This window comes from Hemiscyllium ocellatum, chromosome 21 (genome assembly GCF_020745735.1).
Source record: "Hemiscyllium ocellatum isolate sHemOce1 chromosome 21, sHemOce1.pat.X.cur, whole genome shotgun sequence".
NCBI lineage: Eukaryota > Metazoa > Chordata > Chondrichthyes > Orectolobiformes > Hemiscylliidae > Hemiscyllium > Hemiscyllium ocellatum.
Genome location: NC_083421.1, coordinates 43,194,102 through 43,218,238, shown reverse-complemented (window position 1 = coordinate 43,218,238; position 24,137 = coordinate 43,194,102). Strand labels below are relative to the sequence as shown.

At 37.5% G+C, this 24,137-nt stretch overlaps 1 protein-coding gene across 4 annotated transcripts in view; it reads left to right on the top strand.

Annotated features, from left to right (window-relative positions):
- Window positions 1–24,137, top strand: part of dennd1a (DENN/MADD domain containing 1A) — a 509,155-nt gene that overhangs the window by 463,955 nt on the left and 21,063 nt on the right. For 2 of the 4 annotated variants that reach the window (XM_060841063.1, XM_060841067.1), the window contains exons 20-21: window positions 12,378–12,437; window positions 20,127–20,215. In XM_060841063.1, the coding sequence (XP_060697046.1) occupies window positions 12,378–12,437; window positions 20,127–20,215 (149 nt within the window). Of the gene's footprint in view, window positions 1–12,360; window positions 12,438–20,126; window positions 20,216–24,137 lie in introns of those variants that run through there. The other 2 variants (XM_060841064.1, XM_060841066.1) reach the window with 2 other exon arrangements.

Sequence of the window (24,137 nt, the reverse complement as noted above, 5' to 3'; positions counted from 1 at the left end):
ATCTCTTTAAATGTGACATTAGTTCAATTCTCCAATACATTAATGCCTTGTAATAATCTCTAGATTTCATTTGCCTCTTCTGCTATGTCAAAGTCCTGGAACTCTCTCTCTCTACACTACATGGACTGCAACAGTTCAAGATGAAGCTGGTAAATCACTAGCAGCTTCCCAGGGTTAATTAAAGATGGACAATAAGTTCTGGTTCACCAAATCACATGCACAAATAAAAAACATCTATTTACTATCCAAGATCTGATAATAGTCATTAGCTCAACAGCTCTCTGACCAACAACTAATATATAATGCACTACAGTACAGGAATAGGCCCTTTGGCCCACCATGTCTGCTGGCTTTTTTCATCCGTGATGATTGGCTTTTTGGAGTGCACGTATTTTTCAAGTGGAATACAGCTGCAAAGAATGCCAAATTACCCGTCATAGGTCTCTTTTCTATTGACGTCATAGATAGCTACTTAAAAGGCTTAACTCCTTGGTTCATGCTTAAAAGCAATTAGGAACTGACAAAAAATGTGGTCATTGTGAGCAATACAACCCATGATTGAACACTTTAAAAATAATGAAGTATCTAAAGTTTACTAAAGGAATCTTCTACAAAATTTGTTACAACTTAGAGAAAGTGACCATAAATAACCATAAGACATATAATAACCATAGGCCAATCAGCCCCTTGAGTCTACTCTGCCATTCAGTGAAATTAATGGCCGATCTGATAGTCGTCAACTCCAGTTTCCTGACTTTCCCAATAACCTTAAATTCCCTTGCTGATTAAAAATCTGTCTATCTCAGCTTTGAGTACACTTAATGACACACCTCAACAGTCATCTGCAATAAAAATTTTATCAAAATCGCCAATCTCTAAGAGAAGAAATTCTTCCTCATCGCATTCTTAAATCTGAAGCCTCTCTTTCTAAAATTGACATTGACATTGACATTGGAGGCAGTCCAGAAAAAAGTTCTCTAGGTTAATACCTGATATGAGGAGAGGTTGAGTAGACTGGGCATACACTGTTGGAATACAGAGAAATGAGAGGTGACTGTATTGAAAAGTATGCTGCAGTGGGGCAGCTCGGTGGCACAGTGGTTAGCACTGCTGCCTCACAGCGCCTGAGACCCGGGTTCAATTCCCAACTCAGGCGACTGACTGTGTGGAGTTTGCACGTTCTCCCTGTGTCTGCGTGGGTTTCCTCCGGGTGCTCCGGTTTCCTCTCACAGTCCAAAGATGTGCGAGTCAGGTGAATTGGCCATGCTAAATTGCCCGTAGTGTTAGGTAAGGGGTAAATGTAGGGGTATGGGTGGGTTGCGCTTCGGTCCGTCGGTGTGGACTTGTTGGGCCGAAGGGCCTGTTTCCACACTGTAAGTAATCTAATCTAATCTAAAAATAATACCCTCTGGTTGAAGACTCTCTCACAAATCAAAACAAACTGTCTCTATCTATGCTAAGAATTCCCTAAGAAGTTTTATACTTTTCAATACAGTCACCTCTCATTTCTCTGTATTCCAACAGTGTATGCCCAGTCTACTCAACCTCTCCTCATATCAGGTATTAACCTAGAGAACCTTTTTCTGGACTGCCTCCAATGTCAATGTATCTTTCCTTAGATAAGATATCCAAAGCTGTTCATTGTATTCCAGCTGTAGCCTTGACTAGTGCCTTGTATAGTTTTCGCAAAACCTCCCTCCTTTAAACTCCTTAAAATCCCTTTAAATGCCAACATTCCGTATGCCTTTCCTATTATCCGTTGAACTTGGATTCATAGCTTTCTGCAGTGTTTCTCCATTTAAATAATATTACCTCTCTATTCTTCCTGCCTAAGTACATAACCTCACATTTGTTTTGCCCATTTGTTTAACCTCTGCAAACCCGTTGTTCTTCCTCACCATTTGCCTTCCCATCTATTTTCGTGTCATTGGCAAACTTGGTTCTAGTACAGACACTTTCCTCATCCAAGTTATTAAGATATATTGTAAATACTTGAAGTCCTGGCATTGGTCCTTGTGGCACACTTAATTATGGCTTGCTACTACTCTAACCATGCTGATATACCGTGAGTTCTTATTAAGTAGCCTACTGTGTGGTTCCTTATCAGTATTCTTTTGTGACCATTATCACAGCAAATCGTTTTTGTTTGTAAGTTTTCAAATAGCTCATGTCCCCAATCTCCAAACCCATCCTCAACTCCATGTCCTTGCAATTTCCCTTGCAACCCCTATCCTGAATCTCAGCAGCCTGGAAATGACATTTTCACTGTGAGGTGACTGCTACTGGCAACTTATTCCAAATATGGTTTGGTTGTGAAATGTGCCCAGACAGAAATTTATCCCATAATATTTGTTGAGATTCTGGATCTGCATTTAGCTCGTTCTCAATACTTAAAAACATATGTATTTTTTGGTACATTTTAAGAGTTTCTAACAAAGGCTTGACTTTGCATTAATAAAAGTCACGTGTTCCTAATCCTGTGGAACAGAGCTTTAATGGTTTCCCACACCTCTTTTGAAGACAAAAAATTGAGTGCAGAGTAAATTCAATAGAAATATTCTATGCAGATATCATGGCTCAAATCTCTATCATGTTTAAATGCACTGACCACCAGAAAACTGTAGAGTGAACTTGGCAACTGTAAGCTACTCTATTGCACAATGTACCGTCAATACCCAAGAGAACAAGTTTAGAAATCATACACTGCTTTTAATATAACTTATTTCAGATTACTGTTTGAAATACCAGTTTTTTGTGTAACTTAGTAAGGCATATAATTTGGAAGACTGACTTTTCAAAAAGTCAATTATTCATGAACGTGACATTTTCTTCATTGATTCTTAAAATACAGTCTCCACTATTGCATCAAATGTAAACTTGGTAGCAATAGATCTTACCTTAGATTGGAAATGCTAGGTCATCAGCTGCCTAGTTCTTGAGAAGTTAAAAATTATGCAAGCAGTCATGTGCCAGAGGTGCCCTTGAGGGTTTTACGTTCTGAATTTCCAACAGTTGGACTTCGTTAGGAGCCTGGTGCTGTTTAATAAGGAGGTTGGACTGCTGGCACCTCCACTGCTTATTTGTTCTCAGAGGGCTCCGGGGCTGCTGCAGTAAGCAGATCGGCCAGAGCTGATCATTACAAGGGCATACGCTGCCATGAATAAAAATGTCACAGGATTTCTGTCCTAAGCAGTGGAAAATGTCATTCCTGTCAAACAGATATTAGAAGATTACTGTATAGTCGGTACAAATTGGTTAGTTGCATGTTCTGAGTTTTTGACATTCATAGATTAAGTCTGAAGAAAAAAACAATGTTGACCTATTTATCTGTTATTGCTGATGTATATTCTTTTTTTGCATGAAAAAGCATTTGTCAAATACTAATTAAAAAATTTTCAGTAAAACGTGAAGTAAGGTGATTTGTTCATGCTGACAGCAAGTATTTGACTAACCAATACAAGTGGGATACATTGCAGGTGCATTCTGTAATAATCCCATACACTGATAACAATCCATTGATAATTAGCTTTTTTAAAGGCTCACAGTTAGTCCATCCAGGGTCCAGCTTAAAACCTTCAGCTGAAGGAAGAGAAATGCATTCAATATTTAAGTCAACAGATAAGGGATGACAGATTTGTCATCTGTTCTGAGCAGGCCACTATGTGAAATACTGGATCTTAAGGAAGTCAAAAGTTTTGAACTGGATTTGACAATTCATCCTCTATTGTTTGCAAATATATCTTCAGCTCACTGAGCTAAAACAAGGACCAGCAAATGGGAATCTTCCCAGTTCTTGGAGTCAATCGATTGTATGTAAGTAAACTAAAGTTAAATGACAAGAAAAGAAATGAAGTGTCAAGCAAATATGATGCGGGAAAACAAATTGGGGGTTATTATCAGGAAAATGTACACAGTGTATTTCATTGGAGCCAGTCTTATTGGATCCTTGTGATATTTTTAAACTAAGCAATGGCACCTAATTCAATATCACCATTCAAGTGAGGGACCACTAACCTGTCCATATCACCTGCACCATGATCAGAGCCAACAACTGCTGGGCTAACCACTGACTAATCTGCTTTACTATCTCCCATCAACCTGGCCCCAAACTGACAGAGGCAGGAAAACCTCTGTTGCAGGGGATTCGACATTGCTGGACTCAAAGACCCTGAGAAGGAAGACTTAGTTGGGCGTCGCCTCACAGCCAACTTGATCATGACCAACCTTACAGAGCCAGAAAATGCCCACAGGCCTTTTCACCTTAAAAGCCCGCTATCGTCAGCACCTCCATGAAAATGCTTGGCATCATGACTAGGAAACCCCAAAACTGGTTCGACGAGTACAATTAAAAGATCCAGGATCTCCTAGACCACAAATGCAAGGCGTTCTTGAACTGGCAGCTCTACCAAAACTCAAGCAAACGAAAACAACACCATGGTGCAAGAGAGAACCTGTGACCTAAAGAATGGATGGTGAATGGAAAGAGCTCAAGAGACTTAAACTTGCCAACAACCACAATGGGTGGGGTTCCTTCATTGTAATCAGTATCATCTATGATGAGAGTTCCAGGGTGGTGCATGTATGGAATGAAGCAGAAGCTGGTGTAATTACAGCAGGACTTATACACATTAATGGTAACGTCCTATACACATTAATGGTAAGGAGTGTTGCTGAACAAAGAGACCTTGGAGTGCAGGTTCATAGCTCCTTGAAAGTGGAGTCGCAGGTAGGTAGGATAGCGAAGAAGGCGTTTGGTATGCTTTCCTTTATTGGTCAGAATATTAAGTGTAAGAGTTGGGAGGTCATGTTGCGGCTGTACAGGACATTGGTTAGGCCACTGTTGGAATATTGCATGCAGTTCTGGTCTCCTTCCTATCGGAAAGATGTTGTGAAACTTGAAAGGGTTCAGAAAAGATTTACAAGGATGTTGCCCGGTTGGAGGACTTGAGCTATAGGGAGAGGCTGATCAGGCTGGGGCTGTTTTCCCTGGAATGTCGGAGGCTGAGGGGTGACTTCCATCGAGGTTTGCAAAATTATGAGGGACATGGATAGGATAAATAGGCAAAGTCTTTTCCCTGGGTTTGGAGATGCAGAACTAAAGGGCATAGGTTTAGGGTGAGAGGGGAAAGATACAAAAGAGACCTAAGGGGCAACTTTTTCACTTAGGGGGTGGTATGTGTATGGAATGAGCTGCCAGAGGAAGTGGTGAAGCTGGTACAATTATGACATTTAAGAGGCATTTAGATGGGTATATGAATAGGAAAGGTTTGGAGGGATATAGGCTGGGTGCTGGCAGGTGGGACTAGATTGGGTTGAGATATCTAATCAGCGTGGATGGGTTGGACCGAAAGGTCTGTTTCAGTGCTGTACTTCTCTATGATTCTATGGTGCATGGCTCTGTGTCTTGAGTCAATAAATGTCACCTTCTAACTAGCCATGTTGTAGTTAATTTTTATCCTTGAAGAACTAGAAAAATAAAGCAATTTGCTGGCTGTAGAGGGCTTCAGATATGTTAGTCATTAGTTAGACTTGTCTTTATGTTTAGATGTTTAAATTATTTGTGTGACATGTTTATGAAAGTAAGAATTGATAACACATGAAGAAACTAGGGCACCTTGGTGAGTAGAACAAGCAACTGTCTACCTGCTTCACCAGAACTGCATAGGATGTGTCAATTGGGATACTGGGATTCAATGTTAAATCAGGTACACAAATAGAAATAAATGGAGGGAAAGTAAAAAACTGGATTAAGAGAGAGACATAATTTAAGAACAATTTAAATTTCATATTTTTAAAATGTCTAACAATTAAAATTTGAAAGAAACGGACTTTACACTTTATAACATGAAATTTTCATACCAGAAAAGTTAATTTTGGCAGTCAATAATACCTATCAAAATGATACTTACACGAGTTTAGTTCATATTTAGTGTTCAAATGCCAGCAACTTTATGCATTTCACTGGTGAGGCAGGCAGATCCTGGTTTTGCAAAGCTAATACTGGAGTGACACTGCCTTGATAGCAACCTTTGGATATTTGAGTTTAAGCTCATGTGTAGTTGCTGAATTTGCTGTACCATTGGCACGTAAATAACTGAATGCAGTTAATTACAGTTATTTTGGCAAACAAGGGTCCTTTTCCTACATTGTACATCCTTGAACAAGGCTCTGCTCTCAGAACTTGTTTCGTGCATAAAAATTGGGCAAGATTTACACTGACTTAAATGTTTTATCCCTTAGTAAATGTGTATAGACTCTTTATTACATGTTGCCTTGTTGGGTTTTCTTTTGCATTTCAGGGATGTTTCCCCATCAGTATTTTACTTCATTATTTTCAATTTGGCACACAAACGTACAGGAAACAGAAAAAAATCTATCGAACCCTAATTGCATAATCTCCTAAGAGTGGAAAACAACCAGAGGGAAAAAATACTGCTAACTCAGGAAACATACTGGAAAATTCCTCCAGCTCCTGAGGCAATCAGGCAAACTGGCAGGAGACAATAGCCTATTACTCTTTATAGCCTTTGTTAACCAGTACTTGCCTTCAATAATTGAAAACGCCTTCCTCACTTGGGAGCCTGTGACGTTTCCCCTTGAAAATCATAACATGCGATGAGGTGAGCACAGAGTGGTTTTGAACTCACTGAATAATTGAAATGAGGGATAAATTGAGGGGCCTTTTGAATATGGGAGCTGCACCTTCTGAGACATTTTTGGTCATGCCAGTCAATACATCGGGACATCCATTCATCGGCTCCCTCCACAAGTGTCTTGGACGTATTCTAGGAGATCTGTTTTCAGCACCACTGTTTTAAGTGCTGACTTCCATGCAGTCAACTGATGTGTGTACTTACCACCGCCTGAGTTTCAAGTCGAAAAGAGCCAACTTGTCTTGGTGTATCTTCTACAGCAAAACTTATAAATTTTCACGATCAAGAGAAACATTGTTGCCTATCCCTCTGAGCAATTGTACCCTTTTCTGCCACTGTCATGTCTTAACTTTTATGCCAACCTACAGTTCTTGAAGAGCTGCCACTTCATCAGATTTTGGGTGATTGGTTTGCACACTCTGTGCAAATCTCTCCTGTACCAGTAGCTCATTAAGACCATAAGAAATGGGAACAGGAGTAGGCTGTTCAGATCTTCAAATCTGTTCCACAATTCAACATGGCTGATCTGACTGACATTCTTCCCATCCACTTTCCTTCCTTTCCCATAACCCTTGATTCTCCTACTGATTAACAATCTATCTCAGCCTTAAATATGCACAAGGACTCTGCCCCCACAAGTCTCTATGTCAAAGAGTTTCAAAGACAACTCTCTGGAAAAATGGAAGTCTCAGTCTTAGATTAGTATCCCTTAATGCTGAGACTGTGCCCTCTGATTGTTTTCCCTCATATGAGAGTCTACATTCTCTCAGCATTTGCCCTCTCAAGCCCCTTAAGAATTGTGCATGTTTCAATGGGTAGAATCCTGGTCTGTTTAATCTTTCTATAGGCAATCTCTGTATACTTGGGATCATCCCTGTGAACCTTCTCTGAACTGTCTACAATGAAATAATATCTTTTCTTAGATAAGGAGACAGAAACTGTTTACATTACTGCAGATATGTTCTCAACAGCACCTTGTACAGTTCCAGTAAGAGTTCCCTACTCTTATACTCCAACCCCTTGAAATAAGGGACAACATTCTGTTTTTGTACCTGATGATAATCTGCCATGCTAGCTTTCGGTGTTTCGTGTACAAGTAACCCTCCCCCCCCCCCCCCCCCCCCCCCGACCCTTTTTGGTTTGCAGCTTTCTGCAGTTGTTCTTCATTTAAATTATATTCTGTTCTTTTGATCTCCCTTCCAAAATGAACAACTTCACATTTTTCCACATTTTACTCTATTTGCCAACTTTTTGACCACTTAACTTCTCAGAATCTCTCTGTAAGTTGTTTCCATCCCTCTGGCAACCTGCTTTCCACCTGTTTTTGCTGTCTGCAAATTTGGTTGCAGTATGTTCATTTCCTTCCTCCATCATTAGTATATATTGTAAACAGTTGTGGTCTCAGCATTATTTTCTGTGGAACCCCTCTGGTCACAGGTCACCAACCTGAAAAAAAACCCTATTTGTGTCCTGCCCATGGGCCAGTTCTCTATCCTTGCCGTTCTCTGTAATACCTCCCAACATAGGGCTCTTACCTTTTAACTTTAGCTTTTGTGAGGTACCTTATTGAATGCCTTCTGGAAGTTCAAACACACATGTACTGGTTCCCTTCTATCCACTCTGGTTGAGATTTCCTCAGAAATCTCCAATAAATTAGTCAGACATGATTTCCCTTTCGTGAAGCCAAGCTGACTGCTTCATTAGGTTATGGTTTTCCAGATGTTCTGCTATACTTCCTTAATAATTGATTGCAATGTTTTCTAACCGTAGATGTCAGGCTAATCACCTATTGTTACCCAGTTTTTTTGCCTCTCTTTTTGAATACAGGTGTCACTTGGGAGTTTTCCAATCCTGTAGTACCTCTTTTAGGATACCAGGATACAAGCAATTAGGATCAGTGGACTTATCTAACTTTAGATCCATTGGTTTGTCTAATACTATTACTCTCATAATGGTAGTAGTACTTAGTTCCTCCCTGTATTCTTGAGTATTAATAGGGCATTTGAAGAATCTTCCACCCTTAGATTATAGACTTCTGTTATCAAGTTTAGCACACCATACTGTCTTTACCACAAGCACAATTATGCATATGCCAGAGAATTTGCTAAATCAGTTTTACAGGCATCATTTAGAGCTGTATTATTGCAAGGTAAATTTATGTATTGGTTCAGAGAATACCCCTGTCATTTAGTAGCCAGCATCTACATTTCAAATGAATGCCAAGCATTTTCCCATGGAGTGAGGGGAAAGACTAGAGGCAGAGATCTATGTTCGACAATTGTTTTGCATTTCGAGGGGGTGCAGGTTGCACAAGGTTAATCAGGGAGCTGTAAGTTACTTGTATTCCATGAATTGGTATTGGCTGGAAGCAAAAGAAATGTGTTGAATAACTCAAAACCTTAAAGACATTAAAAAAATGGAACTAATAAATGTAATATAGATAATTATTCTCTTCTAGCATCACTTCTCATACACATTTCCAAAAATATACATCACTGTATAAATCGCTAGGTCTGTTTATAGTGAATATAAACTCTGTTTCCACATTGACAGCTATGTATATATTATTTGGTGTAATTCCTCAATATCTTAGTAGTTCTGTACTCCTAAGCAAATAATGGATGTTTCTGAACAAATGAGCTTCAAGTCTAAATTTCTTCTGACTGTTGCACTGACAGGCATAATGAAGTAAAAACCAAGGCAGATCTATAACATATAGCTGAATTTAATTTTCATTGTTTCGGAAGTCTGAATGATCTAAAATAAGTCTTGACTTTTGTTTTATTATAACACACTTGGATGAATCTCTTTGCTATTAGGGCTGTTATTTGGCACTACTGCAGTGACCGTGATGCATAGGCTGAGGCAGATTACTAATAAACCCTTTCAAGCATCACTAAGAATAGACTTTTTTTCTTCAGGTTTTATTGGTAAGCTGCTCATTGTAACAATTAATTAAAATGTTGCTTGAAATATATGACATGGTATCATTTCTGTCACGTAAATGAAATAAATGATTCTTTGCATATTCCTAATACTGAGTTTATAAACCAGAAAAAAAGCCTACAGAATCGCAGAGCCTCAGGACATTTGAAAAGACGGAACTAAGGAAAAAATCTTATTAGCAATTTTATATCCAAAATATAGCTTTGTCCTCGAAGGATTTTATTAAATCCAGATGAAATCTGACCCTGTGCAGTTTGTGGATGAAGTCCCAAAGCATTGCTGGGGGGTAAATAAATCTCAAACCATTCTTCCAGTAAACTTATGCTTCATTTCCTGCGAAGCTAAATGACTGTGTGAAAATGGAATTTCCACCTGTTTTTTAAAAAACTCTCTGGATTGCTACTAGCAGAGAAGGTTGACTAATATTTGGGAGCAGTGAAGGACACCGTACTCTTTGGGAAATTTATAACTAGACATTCTCAGGAAGAATGGTCTCATCCCTTCCCTCAGTTAATCAGTTATTCTTCAGATCATCTTCGATTCTATTTTGTGGTTATTTTGAAATTAAATTTTGATTTTTTTTTCAAATTCAAATGGTTTGTTTTTAGTCAGTTATTTAGAAAAGGCATTGGGTTAAAGAATTTGCTTTTAAAAAATCATGATTCAACCTAGTGAATGATAATTATATTGGAAAAATGTACAATTGGTCACAGTATGAGTTGGAATTTAATGATCTCTTATTGTGATAGTCAAGTGTTCATTGCGAAAGTTTATATTTTATTGATATTTTTTAAAAATTTTCCAATAGAAAACTCTTGTGTGCCTGGGTATAGCAGTCAAATTTGCATTTCAAATATAGTAACTTCAAGCAAACTGCTTAGTTAGTGACTCTTTAATGGTATTAGCTGGAAGACAAATGTTGGCCTGGATATGAGGAAAGGATATTGTATCATTAGTTGTTACCAATGCACCCCCCTCCAGTATTATCTAGTGTATCAGTAGGGCTATTGAGGTCAAACTCCAATGGTGTAAGGTTCTACATCTATCTTCTCAATGCCCAAATTTTCATTGACTGAACTTGAAAATTAAGTCAGTGATTTGACACTCAAGTGTGAAGTCACTGTGTTAAAATGCATACCTGGTGTGAAGCTATATTTTAGAAGTTTTTAATTAGCCCTACAGACCAACTGATGACTTTCTTTAAACTTGAATCATTCAGTCTGCACTCACTAAAAATGAGCTACATGGAATCTGAAAGTTGACCTTCTGCTTTTAGCACAAACCTGAGTTAAACCTGCAGTGTAAGATGCTCCGAGCATTAAAATTCAGGTTTGCCTCACTGAGAATTGTCCAGTATAGATATCAGTCTAGGGCTTCAGCTATATTATAACTGACAACACAATCAGGATCCAAAATAATTATGTATCCCATTGTCCCATTGTGTGGATTACTATACTGCAGTTTAGGAAGCTCATCCTCAACCCTGTTAAGTAACATGGAAATGGACTGCTTTTTAACATTTATGTTGTTGACTTTATCATGACAAAGCAAGGAAAAGACACTTGAAAGTTGGAAGCTGCTAAACGTGAAAAATATTTTGGAAGACAAAAGAAATGGGACTAGTGTGTCCATATTAAAGAGTAGCCAGGACAAAAGTGGAGAGGAAAGAGAAAAATGATTGTGAAATTTATGTGGTTAGGAGCATTGACCCATGCTGCCTTTGTGAAGATGAAGATAGTGCAATTCTTGCATTGTCCATAGAAAGACTACAAGACATAGAAGCAGAAGTAGACCATTCAGCCCATCAGGTATTTTCCGCCTTTCGATAAGATCATGGCTGATCGGACATTCAATAACTCCACTCTCCAGTTTTACATCCCATGGGTCTTGATTCCCTAAATGACTTAAAATCTGTCTTCGTCTTGAGAATACTCAATGGTAAAACACTGAGGCATGTAAACAGGTTCACATTTTATGGGAAGACTACATTTCTTGAAGGAAAACTTTCTGCTTGCCCCCAAAGGAATGGTCACCTAACACAAACACGCAGTGAACTTGTCTGGCCAACCTTGAGTGAACTCACAAATGAGGAAACAATACAAAACACATTATACTCAAAGTACATTTAAGGAGAGCTTTTCAATTTCATTAATTTTAATAAGGAAAGCCAGCATGTTCTATTATAGCGCCAAGCTTCTCTCATTTGAATATTGGATGTCATCTCCAACATAGTGACATTGCAATTGACAAAACCAGGTTATGAGCATCATAGAGAGAGAACAAAATCCAAATAAATTCAGTTCATTTCAATCTTTATTCGCACAGACCTAAATGGATTTAAGTCATAATGTCTGCCAGAGCTACTTAATTTGAGTACTGTACCCGTGATTTGAATAAAAATAATTGTGAAGCTCTGCAGCTTTACATGGAAGTGACATGTCTTACAAAATTATGTATATGTATGTAAGAATTTTTGCTGTGGGTTTTGACTGTTAGGTTCTTTATTCTTTTCTCATGCTTCATAATTAAAAATAATGCTTTTGCGAAAGTTGGTACAGGATAAATTATTTAAAAATATGTAAAAGTTTGTTATAGCCAGAGCCCATTATGTCAGATCAAGTTCTTGATATGAATACACATATCTGGCATAATGAACTCACAACATGTGCAAATTTCTATGCTTGTGTTATTTTATAAGTTGCTTGCTATGTTTGTTTTTATTTTAATTGAATTGAAGGATGCTTCTGTTCTGATGTTTAAGTTTCCACTTTGATACAGCCTGAGAGAGTCCCTCCACCTCGCCCACCACCTCCAAAGATAAACAGTGCTACTTTGCCCGTGAGTAGACAGAAGCTGTGTGTCTCCTTAATTACATTTAACACCATCTATGTTGCTTTGCTGATTACTTACCCTTTTCTTCAGTTTGTGCTATCTGGTCCTATAGCCAGGGATTGGATCTTATTCAGTTTTCTCTCAGACAGGTGTGAACTTTGCTTGATTCTTCATCTATTTCCTAATTCTTCTTATGTATGATGATTTAGTTATCATTGGCATTAGGTTAAAGCTGTGGCAAAAATGTTGCGCATTTACGTTTTCATAGGAATCCTGGGTAACACCACTAGAACGCTAATGTCTGGATATAAGTTTTAACCTCAACTGCATGCTTAGATTTGGCACTTTCGTTTGTACACGGAAAACATGCATGTAATACAAGCTCAGAGGTGGTCTAACCTTTTCACTAAGTACATATTTGTTCTTTAACTTTCAATATTTAGACAGTGTGCTGTGCTCTTAAAGGGCTCCAAGCTGCACTATGCATGTAGCTCATTTCAAGGGACATTTTCTGGCTATATTCTTTGCAAGTGTTCTGTGATATTTTCAGATTTCTCAATGTTCGGAATTTTGGAAAGCTCATTCTGTAACCTGACCAATGCAGTACAGAAGTGAATGGTGCAGCCTCAGATGACCATGTTGAAAATTTGCAGTTGATATTGGTGAAGTAGTACATAACATTTCAAACATAGTGCACTGTCTCAGAATGCCAGGACAAATATTGACAGCCATGATTCTTCCACTCAAAGAGCTCCCTATATCAGTATTGTTGGACAGTGGAGGTTAAATTCTTCTTCACAAAAAGAAAGGAATGTCATGTTGGTAGCAAATGGTGTAATCAGAGGTTTGGGAGCAGGTCATCTGTCAGTTTCTTAATTATAGAATGGCACACAATCAAATGAATAAGAAATATAGAAATTACCTGACCCCAAAAAATAGGGTTTGTTAGCTAGCGGGGATTGTAAATGGGAAACTTGTGTACTGTTACACAATTTAAATGATGGATACGACCTGTAAATTTAAGGAAACACTGTTCATTTCAATGCTTCCTCTTAATTGTCTTCATGAATGTTTTATGGTTTATTATTTGGATCCCAAAAATCAGTATTACTCAAATATCATTCCAAAGTCATTTGAACCAATTCAGATGCATAACTAAAATCCAGTATTCTAAGTGGGATTTAAAAAAAGGCAATCATGTCAATAATGTATCAGCAATTTTAATATTGATTTCGTATTTAATGCAATAACCTGCTTTAGAATAGTATTGTTTTTGTGAATCATTCAAGAAGTGTGTAATACTTAGCTTAGAAGTCACAAGCAATGCACATAATTTCTGCAGACCCATTAGCTATAGCAATAGGGAACCAAGCGTAATAGCTGACTGGGATGGGGACATGTTTGACCTTCTGCCCTGGACTCTGCAGTTTGCCGTTAATCCAAAGAACCAAAAGGATGGTTGCACAAATATTAGCTGAGATTTGATTTGAAAAGAAAAGCCAAACCAAAATACCATCAATTAAAGAGAAATTAATGGACCCTGTCCTCCGTATAAGAGGCATCATTATCATTGAACTTTTTACTGTTTGTTCTAGTCCCTTAGCCAGCATTGTATTCTTCACAATCTGCCAACCCTAATCATCATATCGCAACAAAGCAAAGACTATTCTTCTGCCTTGCCATTGCATCACATAAGAAACATTAAAATTATTGCATATGATATGAGGGTTGGAATCCATGGCTGCAACACAAGTACAGTACCATTTGTGGCAAACAAGTACAGGGGAACCTCAATTATCCAAAGGACACAGATGAGGAGTATTTCATTCAGTTAATCGCATTCCGGATAATCAAATGCTGGATAACACAGTTTAATCAATCAGTGGGACCTTGCGATCTTGCTGGATAATCTGATATTCAGATAATCAAGGTTCCCTTGTATACAATTCTATCTTTGTGTGTTATATCAGCAGGCCTGAAAATTGAAAATATGTATAATTTTGATGGGCCTCTGACTTACGGTGAGAAGAATGCAAGCTTGGTTGTATTTAATACATTTAAATCCATTACTTAAATGTAACAGTAACTCTTGCTAGTGCCACCAGAAATAGCTGACTACCTCACTGTATCCAGATCTTGCCATTTCCTTTATTTCTAGTTCAGCATTTGTTTGTGTGTCATGTCTCCAATTAATAACTGCTGTTTCACATGCACTTTTACCAAATGCTAGAGAGATGCTGAGTGTGGGTATCAGCTTAAACAAGATGTGTGGTTTACCCAGATGAAAAAGTTTGAATATCAAGATTGAAACACAGTCCACATTGATGTGAACATTGCATTCACTTTTCTTCCTTCAGCTTGACTACTGTGAGCATCAAGAGTTAATCAGTTATGCCTATAATTCTATAATTCATCAGATATAATTGACTTGCAATATAGTTTACCTGTTATCAAAAACACTTAAAATTTACTTTGTTTTATCAAAATGAGGACAGGGTGTAGAAATTTAATGCCTGTTATGGTTGTTAGTTAATTATAAATTGATCATTCAGCGCTTAATACTGTGCGTGCAGTAACCCTCCAGTGACATTTCAGGAACGGTTAAAGAGTGAATTCTCTTCCTCCTTAGTTCCATCCAGGTTTTGCTAATGTTTCCTTTTTATAAGTAAATTTCATTTGCATTTTAAATTTTTTTTAAAAAACTTCCTATTGTATCTTATCAGCATTTAAAGATTCCACTGAATATATCAAATCCCAGCAGACCATGGTGTGTTACTTAGTTTACATTACTTGTCAGAAAGGACTCATTGTTCATTGATGCTGCCAGCACTTTACATTTACAGGGTTTGCATAATCTTGACATAAACCAGTGAAATATAGTACTATACTATATGGTGCAATGCCCTGCACAAGCTAAACAATTAACATCACATTTTACCAAACTATATTTATCATATTTCAGATAAAAGGGTTGGTGCCTTGTGATTATGGATTTAGTAATTGTCCAACTGTAGTTAATCACTACTGTTTTACCCTGCGTAAGTACAAATTCATTTATGAAAGTGGCACATTATTATGTTGCTGCATGCATTGTAGAGCTGCTGTTTTGAACATAAGCTTGAATTTTATGTTTAATGATTAAATGTGAGCAGTTGGGTCTAAAGCAAATTCAGCTTTGCCCAGTTGGATTTGTCAGGTTCAGAACACTAGGGAATCTGCTTTTTTTTGACTTTCCACTGAAGTCCCTTTAGGCTATGGCTCCAATCCTTTTCTGCATTTCTCCCCAGATATATCTAGTGTTGCTGACACTAGTGGGGTAATCGCTGGCTTTTCAAAGCTCTGGCGGAAAGGTGAAAGTATTAGCAGCACGATGACAGGCAAGCTTCACGCATCACCTTCCAGCTCGAGCTTAATTAAACAGCCTTTTTTCTTTCTTCCCTTCTTCGTTCTATCATCCCTAATGAAGCAGTCTTTTCCATCGATCCTGCTGATTGCCAGGCCTCTCCTTTTGTTTGTTGGCACTGAGCCATTCAGCTGCGGTCTGACAGCTCAGCTCTGCTAATTAGCTCTGTTGTTCTTTTCCCCCATGTTTCTCCCTGTTGCAAGTTCAGGCAAACTTGCCACAAACTTAATCCTTCTGTTCCTACCAATAGGTTCACATGCTTAAGCTGTCTCCATTGTGCGGAAGGGCAGCTTTGTCTGGGGCCTGGCCCCCTCCTCAGCAAGTTCACAGACTGACCTTTCCTGACCTCTTACTTCAGTATCACTGGCTACACTGAGGTCATGGTTTGAACACCAACCCCCTCACTGCTAAACTTTTGTTGTATTCTACAGAGTTAAATCCGTGAATGCTTCATTTAATTTCTTTTGTTGTTTCTTTTTAAATTGGGAAACATCAGTGTAGAATTGGACTTTTTCTGCAAATTGATTGAATATTGCTCACATATCTATTGCATATAAGGTGAATGTTAAAAGTGCTAATGTAAATATCCTAAAACTATTGCTTGATGAAATTTTGTAATTTCATAGATTGTCTATGATTTTACATTTCTAGCCTTAAATGGAAATGGTCAATGTAGCCAACATTCAGATCAGTAAATTTGAAACCCCTTTGGAGTTTTAGGTTCCTGGCACTTATTTTAAATAATTTCCCAAGTTTCTAATACAGCAATTCCCACAATGTAACATCTGTAGAATCTTTACTACTTCACATTGAGCTCATTAATCAGAAGTTGCTCTTTAATGGTTTTAAACCAGCTGCAATAGGTTATATGGAAAAAAAGACTTAAGTGAAGCTACTTAATATATTTAAAACTGACATTACATTACATTTTGTGTCTCTGTCACCCTCTTACTATCTGTTCTAATTCCTAAACTGAAACTAGTTAAGGGCATCTGGTAGACAAAACAGCAAGCGAACAAAATGAGCCACAAAAGAAGCCAGCAACACAGCATCTTCACACCACTGTGATTGTGAAGTCGTGTTCCAGCAAGGCTCATGAGTGGGAGGTACCACCTTGGAGGGGGGAGGGATAAAAGCAATGCGTACCCTTTTGAATAGCGCAGTGCCACTGGTTTGAGACATTGTAAAAGAAGCAGCTGGTTGAATCCTGGATATTTGAACATTTATGTGAAAAGACTGAAGCACATGGGGTGGTGGGGGTGAGATGTGGGGGTGGGGGGGGAATAGGAGGAGTGGGGAAGACGGTAAGAATAAAAGAGGCATGCTCCTGTGACGCCATTTTCAGAATTACTTAAATCATCATTTAAAGTATATGATATGTATTTTATAGACTGCTATAGTACTAAACATTTTTTTTGCAATGTCTTTGCATTTTTGGCAATTTGGATGATATTCCTGAATGTGTTTCAGCCCAGCAGCACCACATGCTACTTATTAGCTTTTCTTAATTGTCTTTAAATAGCAACTATAATAGGTGATAACATCCAAAAATATTGGTTCTAAGACTTTTATGCTATGATATCACCTATTTAAAGCTGTTCTCTGTTTCAGCTGAATCTAAATCAGATTTGTGTTTTCTCTCTGTTTTGTGACACTCTTAACCCGTGCATAAGTTTCTACTTGTTGAGAAATAAGGCTTTGTATTGATAGACTATAATGGGTGTATGTATTTCATCATCCAAAATACAGATGACTGTAAATGTAGTGTTTGCTTTTTAGTAATTGATTACATTCCCTAGTGCGACATCAACTTTCCAAATGTGAAGCCCTTTTTTGTCATGTGCTGAAAAAAACAGCTAATCTTGGTAGTCACAATAAGGACTTGCTTGGGGACAAACACGTGGCACCTTTCAACATGTGATTGTTCTGGTGCTGAGAGGCAGCTGGTCCCCTGTATTTCAGTTTCCTGTATATGGCTCTCCCTCTGATTCTGGCATTTCCTAATCAGTTGCTTCCTGAAACACAGGAGTGGAAATGGAGAATAGAGAAAATCACATTGAGAAGGATGATGGAGGAAGAGAGAAAGCAGCTAACGGGGAACCTGAAGCAGGGACAAGCAACCCAGTGAATCAAATCTATGCAGAACCTCATGCTTTCCCTTACATTGTGTATATTTATGCTCTCATATAAGCGTTTGGGTTCAAGACAGGCTGGACAAAGAGAAGGCAAGGTCAAAAACTGTCTTCAGGTTTATGTAATAAATTGTTCTAAATAAGCCAATTTATGCCAACTACTACTGTACATGGTAACTAAAGATATACCAGACTCTAATCTTACTGTTAAGATGCTTGAAAAACTATTCTCCAAGCGTGCATTCATCAATCTCTGTCACACCTAACTACCACCTACACACTGTGCTATCTATGCCCAATAGGGGAACAGCTCTGTGACATCATCACAAGCTTGCTACATTGTCCTCAAGCCTTTTCACAACTCCCCCTTACCTGAAAATGTGAGAGTATCATAAATTGTAGAACTTACCAGCCACATGTGATATATTTCTTGGCTGCTGCCTGACTGTATAGGAAATTCTACAATAGCTCTCTTCAGACATGGATGACAGCAACATTTATTGCTTATCCCTGCTTGTTCCAAAGTGCATTAAGACAATTGTATTGTGGTACTGAAATCACATGAAGGCCAGACCATGCAGAGTTGGTAGGTCCCTCAAATAAGACAAAGAACTGTGGATGCTGGAGATCTGAAACACACAAAAACAGAAATTGCCGGAGAAACTCAGCAGGTCTGGCAGCACCAATGGAGAGAAAACAGTTAACCTTTTGAATGCAATGACCTTTCTTCAGAACATTACAGTTCTTAAGAAGCCTAAATAAAACTTTACCGACGAAGTTCAATATGGTCTGCAGTGAGAATATCAGTAAACATACCACTATGCAAGCATGTAAACTGCTGTTATTGGAATGCTAAGAACTGTCAACCCTCCCAGTTTCCATCACACTACCAACAGAAGCTGCTTGGCATGGAAAGTTTCACCAAACCTGGTGGCTGGTAGGAATACAAAAGGTGTGAAACAGGCATTCTTGGTATGATATATTGATTCTGTATTTATTATCTCAACCATCTATAATGATTTACTCTACACTGAACTTTGAAAAATATTTTTTCAGTGTGATGCTGGATTCTTCGGTATTGATGTCTCATGGGATGCTTTGAGAATCACCTGAGTACTTCCACTGACAACTGAGAATCCATTACAATCAAGGTGTCTGTGGTTTGAGAATCAATACCCTGGACTGAATTAATGTCTAATCCAACCTCAGACTTCAGGTGTTGCACAGAAAGTATGACATCGTCCAAACCTGTTGCTCGTATTTGACCCTCATTCCCTGCTGCCTGCATATTGATTTTGAACTTCTAAATGTGTAGTTTTTTAGCATTTTCACAGCATGGTGAGCTGCACAAATCGACAGTTTTAATTCTTCCCATTCTGAATGCTCACAGATTTCCCTTAGCATGTTACAAACTACATTAAACATACTTGTTGTTTTGTGTTTCTGAGCATCTTGCTTTTGTTTCAGGTTTGTGTCCTTAATTTATTAATCTGTTCAGTTCAGATTGTTGGTATCTCTTGCGATGTACAATACATTTCATAAAAATAAGCATCTGGTTGACTTCTTCCTTTAGGGACATGTTTAATGAATAATGTCAGGAGAAGGCCTTATTCATCTATGGATGGTATCTTTGTTGAGTAGCTGATAGTTGATTGAACAGTGTTTTCATGAACTGCTCTGATTAATTCAAGACAGACATTTGGTGACCTAATAGCAGCTATTATTTGGTAGCAGGCTTCCAAAACTTAAGTAGGTTTTGTTTTAAGAAAGATGTGAAACAAAATTTTTTTCTTCAATCCATTAGGTTACAGCAGTGTCATTGTTACACTCCTCCCGGGTTTGACATAGATTAATGCCTCATGCTTTTGTACAGAGTCTCTACTTGGTTGACCAGGGTATCCTTTATTATTAATGGAAAGTTTGAATCAGAGGATGTTGACAAACTAAAACTGAAGTGATAACAAGCTCTCTGTTTGGGTTTCTTCCATAACTGCTTGGCCTGTTCTGCATACATGTATTTTAACTATTATTTGAAAATTTTAGTCTGTGCATTTCGTTCTTCAACTTCTGGATAGCTAGAATTGATTTTTTTCAGGGCACTATCTGCAATAATGTTTTAAAACTGACAAGTTTTGTTCTAATACAAATCTGTGTAAACAGGCACGTCCTCCAAGGCCACCAGTTAAGAAACCAAGAGGTAATGCACTGCCAGTAGAGGCTCGAATATCCTCCATTTCAAGTCCAGAGCAGTAAGTATTGTCTGCTAGCTTTACTAGTTAAAAGTTAACATAAGAAACTAAACATATATAACCATGCTTACAGTTAACTCTTCAAACTTTCTCAATTTGCAGCTAATTATAGGCAGCAAGCTTAGCATATTGTCCCCACATTCACAATGTTGAATTCTTTTATTCTTGCCTGAACTAAATTGTCAGGTAACATATGGTATGTGTGCAAGTGATTTATTGTGTAACTTAAGTCAATGTTTCTCATGTTACATTATACAAAGAGTTGCTAGACAAGTAATATACGTAAAAGTAAATCTGATGTGTTAACCTTGGCAAAATAGAAATATTCTTCACTTACAACTTTTCAAGTTTTAAAATCTTTACACATCTATAACATCTCTATTATGATTAATTTCCATATTTGCCTGCTCTCATATCTCTGATATTTTGCAATAGCAACATGTCAAATTGTCTTAACTTGACAATGTTAACTTGGTAACCTAAGTTCAAGGGGTCTCTCACATCAGTTAAAAAGAACCTCCTGAGTCTGCTTTGGTTTTGAGAAAATATTGGCACTAGATTGCCCAAGTAGAAAAGTGACAATGTGATCTATCATTAAACATAAACATATGTCCAATCCATTCTATATTCCATTGTTGGTGAATGAAACAAGCATATATTTGGCTTTATTCTATGTTGTTAATAGTAATGAATTTTAAGAAACAGAAAAAAAAAGATGCTGCCATCGAGGAACATAAAAAAATTAACATGCTTCAGACTGGGCTGTGAGTCAGGGTAGAACAGTAAGCAGAATTGTACATTTGAAGTTAGGATGACTAATCATCAAGAGTTTGGTGCAATTTGAACTGGGTCAATTCGAATCAGGTCTTTCTATCCTTAAGGTGTTAATAATCTTGAACATGGAGTGAAATATTACCCCTTTTAAATATATCCCAGTATTGTTTTTGTACGACCATAATGTGACAGACAAATGTCTGTACTTTTTGGTGAAGAAACTTAAGTATCATTTGGAAAGAAATTCTGAAATATGTATAGCTATTGTCTAACAGACGATATTAACTTATCCAAGTTTTTTGCAACTTTATGTGGAACAGAGTGCTGCTTTGTTGCTCGTGAAACTGCCAATGTTTGCCGTCATTACTGAAACTGACAGCAACTTCTGGAGATTGCACATGCATGGAATAGTATGAAAATCTAGAAGTAGTTGTCAGTGATTTCGAGCTTCTCCAGAGACTGCTCACCTCTCCCCAACCCCCAAACTGAAAACAGGCTATTCATTGGAATTGCTGATTTTTCTGTTGCTCTCCTGTTTGAAAAAATCCCTTAAAAATAGATGAATGCACTCTAAATTGATTTTTATAGCAAAATTAACTTCATAATCAGTGCTAAATGGACTTGAAAAGGTAATCTTCTAAATGTTCATTATCAGACTTTTCTGGAAATAAACTTAGATTTTGTTTAAAATGTAATTTTTAATCCTTATTTAAGCCTAACCCTATCTCAATCCGTTTATAATTATGTCAGTACTTAACTTCCTGGTTTTCTTTAAGTGTGCAAGTGTTTCAATTTGATTGGCTGCCTGCCATTTTGCTGACATCATAGCTGCTGCTTGACAATGAGTATGACTTAGAGCAGATTTGAATTTCCCTGGAGGAAGGAGTAAACCACATTACAGAGAACACTCTGGGCAGCGTTTTTTTGAGTCATGCTTCACTGCTGTTGAATTTCTAAGCTATTGCTTGGTAAAGTATTCTCAGTTTCAAGTATCCTTTATCACCAAGTACTCACAGACGCAAAGTAAAATTGTGCGTGGTGCAGAAATTTATTGATTTTGCAGAACAAAGGCTATGGTTATATTAAAGGGATTAGGTATCATGGAATTGTTTTCCCAGAGCAGAAATAAATTTGATAAAGCTGTTTAAAATTATGTTGAGCTGAGCAAGGAAGTCCAAGATGCTTCACAGTATCTCTGATTCAAAAATATCTAAAATCAGGAGAAGTTTTCCAATTGCAGAAGGATCATAAACTACAAAACACAGATGGAAAACAATTTACAAAGGAACCAAAACCGACTTGAAGAAGAAAAATATTTTTTAAAATTATTGTCAATCCACCTATTCAGATATGATATGACACACCTGTAGGGGAAGTGGGGCTTGAAGCTAGAATGTCAGAACTAGATATAGGAACACTACCACTCTGCCAAAGACATCCTGAGTAGTACTTTACAGATCAATAAAATCTCTGTACAGAAGGGCAATGGAAGCCGATTCTGTTGTAAAATTAAAGAGGGCATTTGATATTTGGGGAAGGGCACGTTGACTGGACTGTGGGGACGTACATAGGAATAGAATTAGTTGGATGGCTATTTCAACGAACCAGTATAGTTGCATTGAGCAAGATGGCCTGCTTCTGTGCTGTATCATTCTCTGATTTAATGTGTGCATGTGTATGATATATATAAAATAGCAATGTAGTTTTGAGGACTCTTGTGGACAGTGATAGTTTCTCTACCTGTGTTAGTTTTAGGGTCACCTTATTAGAAATTGGCCAGTTGCTGTTTCCTTCAGTTGATAAGTAAACAAATGTAGGGGCCGAGAAATATATCTGCACAGTTGTGAGTTAGGAAATGGAAAATGAATCAATGATTGTAACAAACTCATACATCTAAACCAATCAGTGTGTAATACAATTGAAATGTTGAGACCTAGGGCAGCATGACAATTTATTTTACAAAATGCATTTATTTTTGTAAAACTGTGATTCTGTATCATGTCTGATCATTCTATTTGAGGTTTTAAAGCTTATATTTATTTGGTGCACAATTGTACTTTTGGTGTTTGAAGCTAGGTAATGTGTCAGGTTAGACCATAATTCAGCAATAGATTTTTACTTGTTATCTTGTGTTGTCGCCATCCTGGTGGCTTTATGTTTTGATCATTGCAGCAGTAAGCCATGACAATATAGACTTGTTCTTCTGAAGCGCCATTGATATGTATGAATTTAGACAGAGGATTGGACAAGACTGACAAACTGAAACCTTTATCTCTATTAATGCATTTTGCACATGAAATAAACTCACTTCTCATTAAACACAAACTGTGGCAGATACAGATGACCTGAGAAAGAAATGTAGCCCGATACAGAAGAAATGAGTAATAAACATGTTTCAGATTATTGGCTATAATGCACATTTATTAACTCATTTTTAATATAAATTTCAATTAAAAAGCTGTCAAACAAAATAGAATTCTGAATGGAGTTCTCTTCTGTTGAAAGGTGTGGGTTTATACCTGTGGTGGACAGACTATGTGGGAAGGCACTATACAGAGTTGAATAGCTTTCCTGTGGAAAATAGGCTAAACAAGTTTCTCTTTGGATGTTCCAATAGTCATTTGTGAAGCCCTGAGTGCAGAGCACTGACCTGATGACCTCGTTGAGGAATGGAAATGTAGCACAAAAGTATAAAGGAAGAAAATAATTCTCACATTAGTTAAGATGAAACTGGTGGTACATTTCACCCATATTTTTAAATGTTTGTTTTAATGTTATAATATTGTAACCCAGATAAAATTGTCCAGTTTGTTTAAGTTTTTAATAATGCTTTCAATGTCAAGATCTTAATTCATTTTCCAGTATGTACCTTCTCCACCATCATAAGTCTTAATTTCAGCTAAGAAATTCAACACAGGAGTTTAAATCTTTTGAGTACGAAGTTTCCTTTCCAGAATATACATGTACATTATATTGCACTTTCATTAATCCTTGGATATTTTAATTCTGAATATTGTTGAATGGATAGTCAATTTTGAGAAATCCAAAAATAATGACCATTCTTGTTGTACATTGCAATCACTTTAATACATTTTTTTAAAAAACATGCTTGCATGCTACTCTCACTAAATCCAAAGTTTTCTTGTAA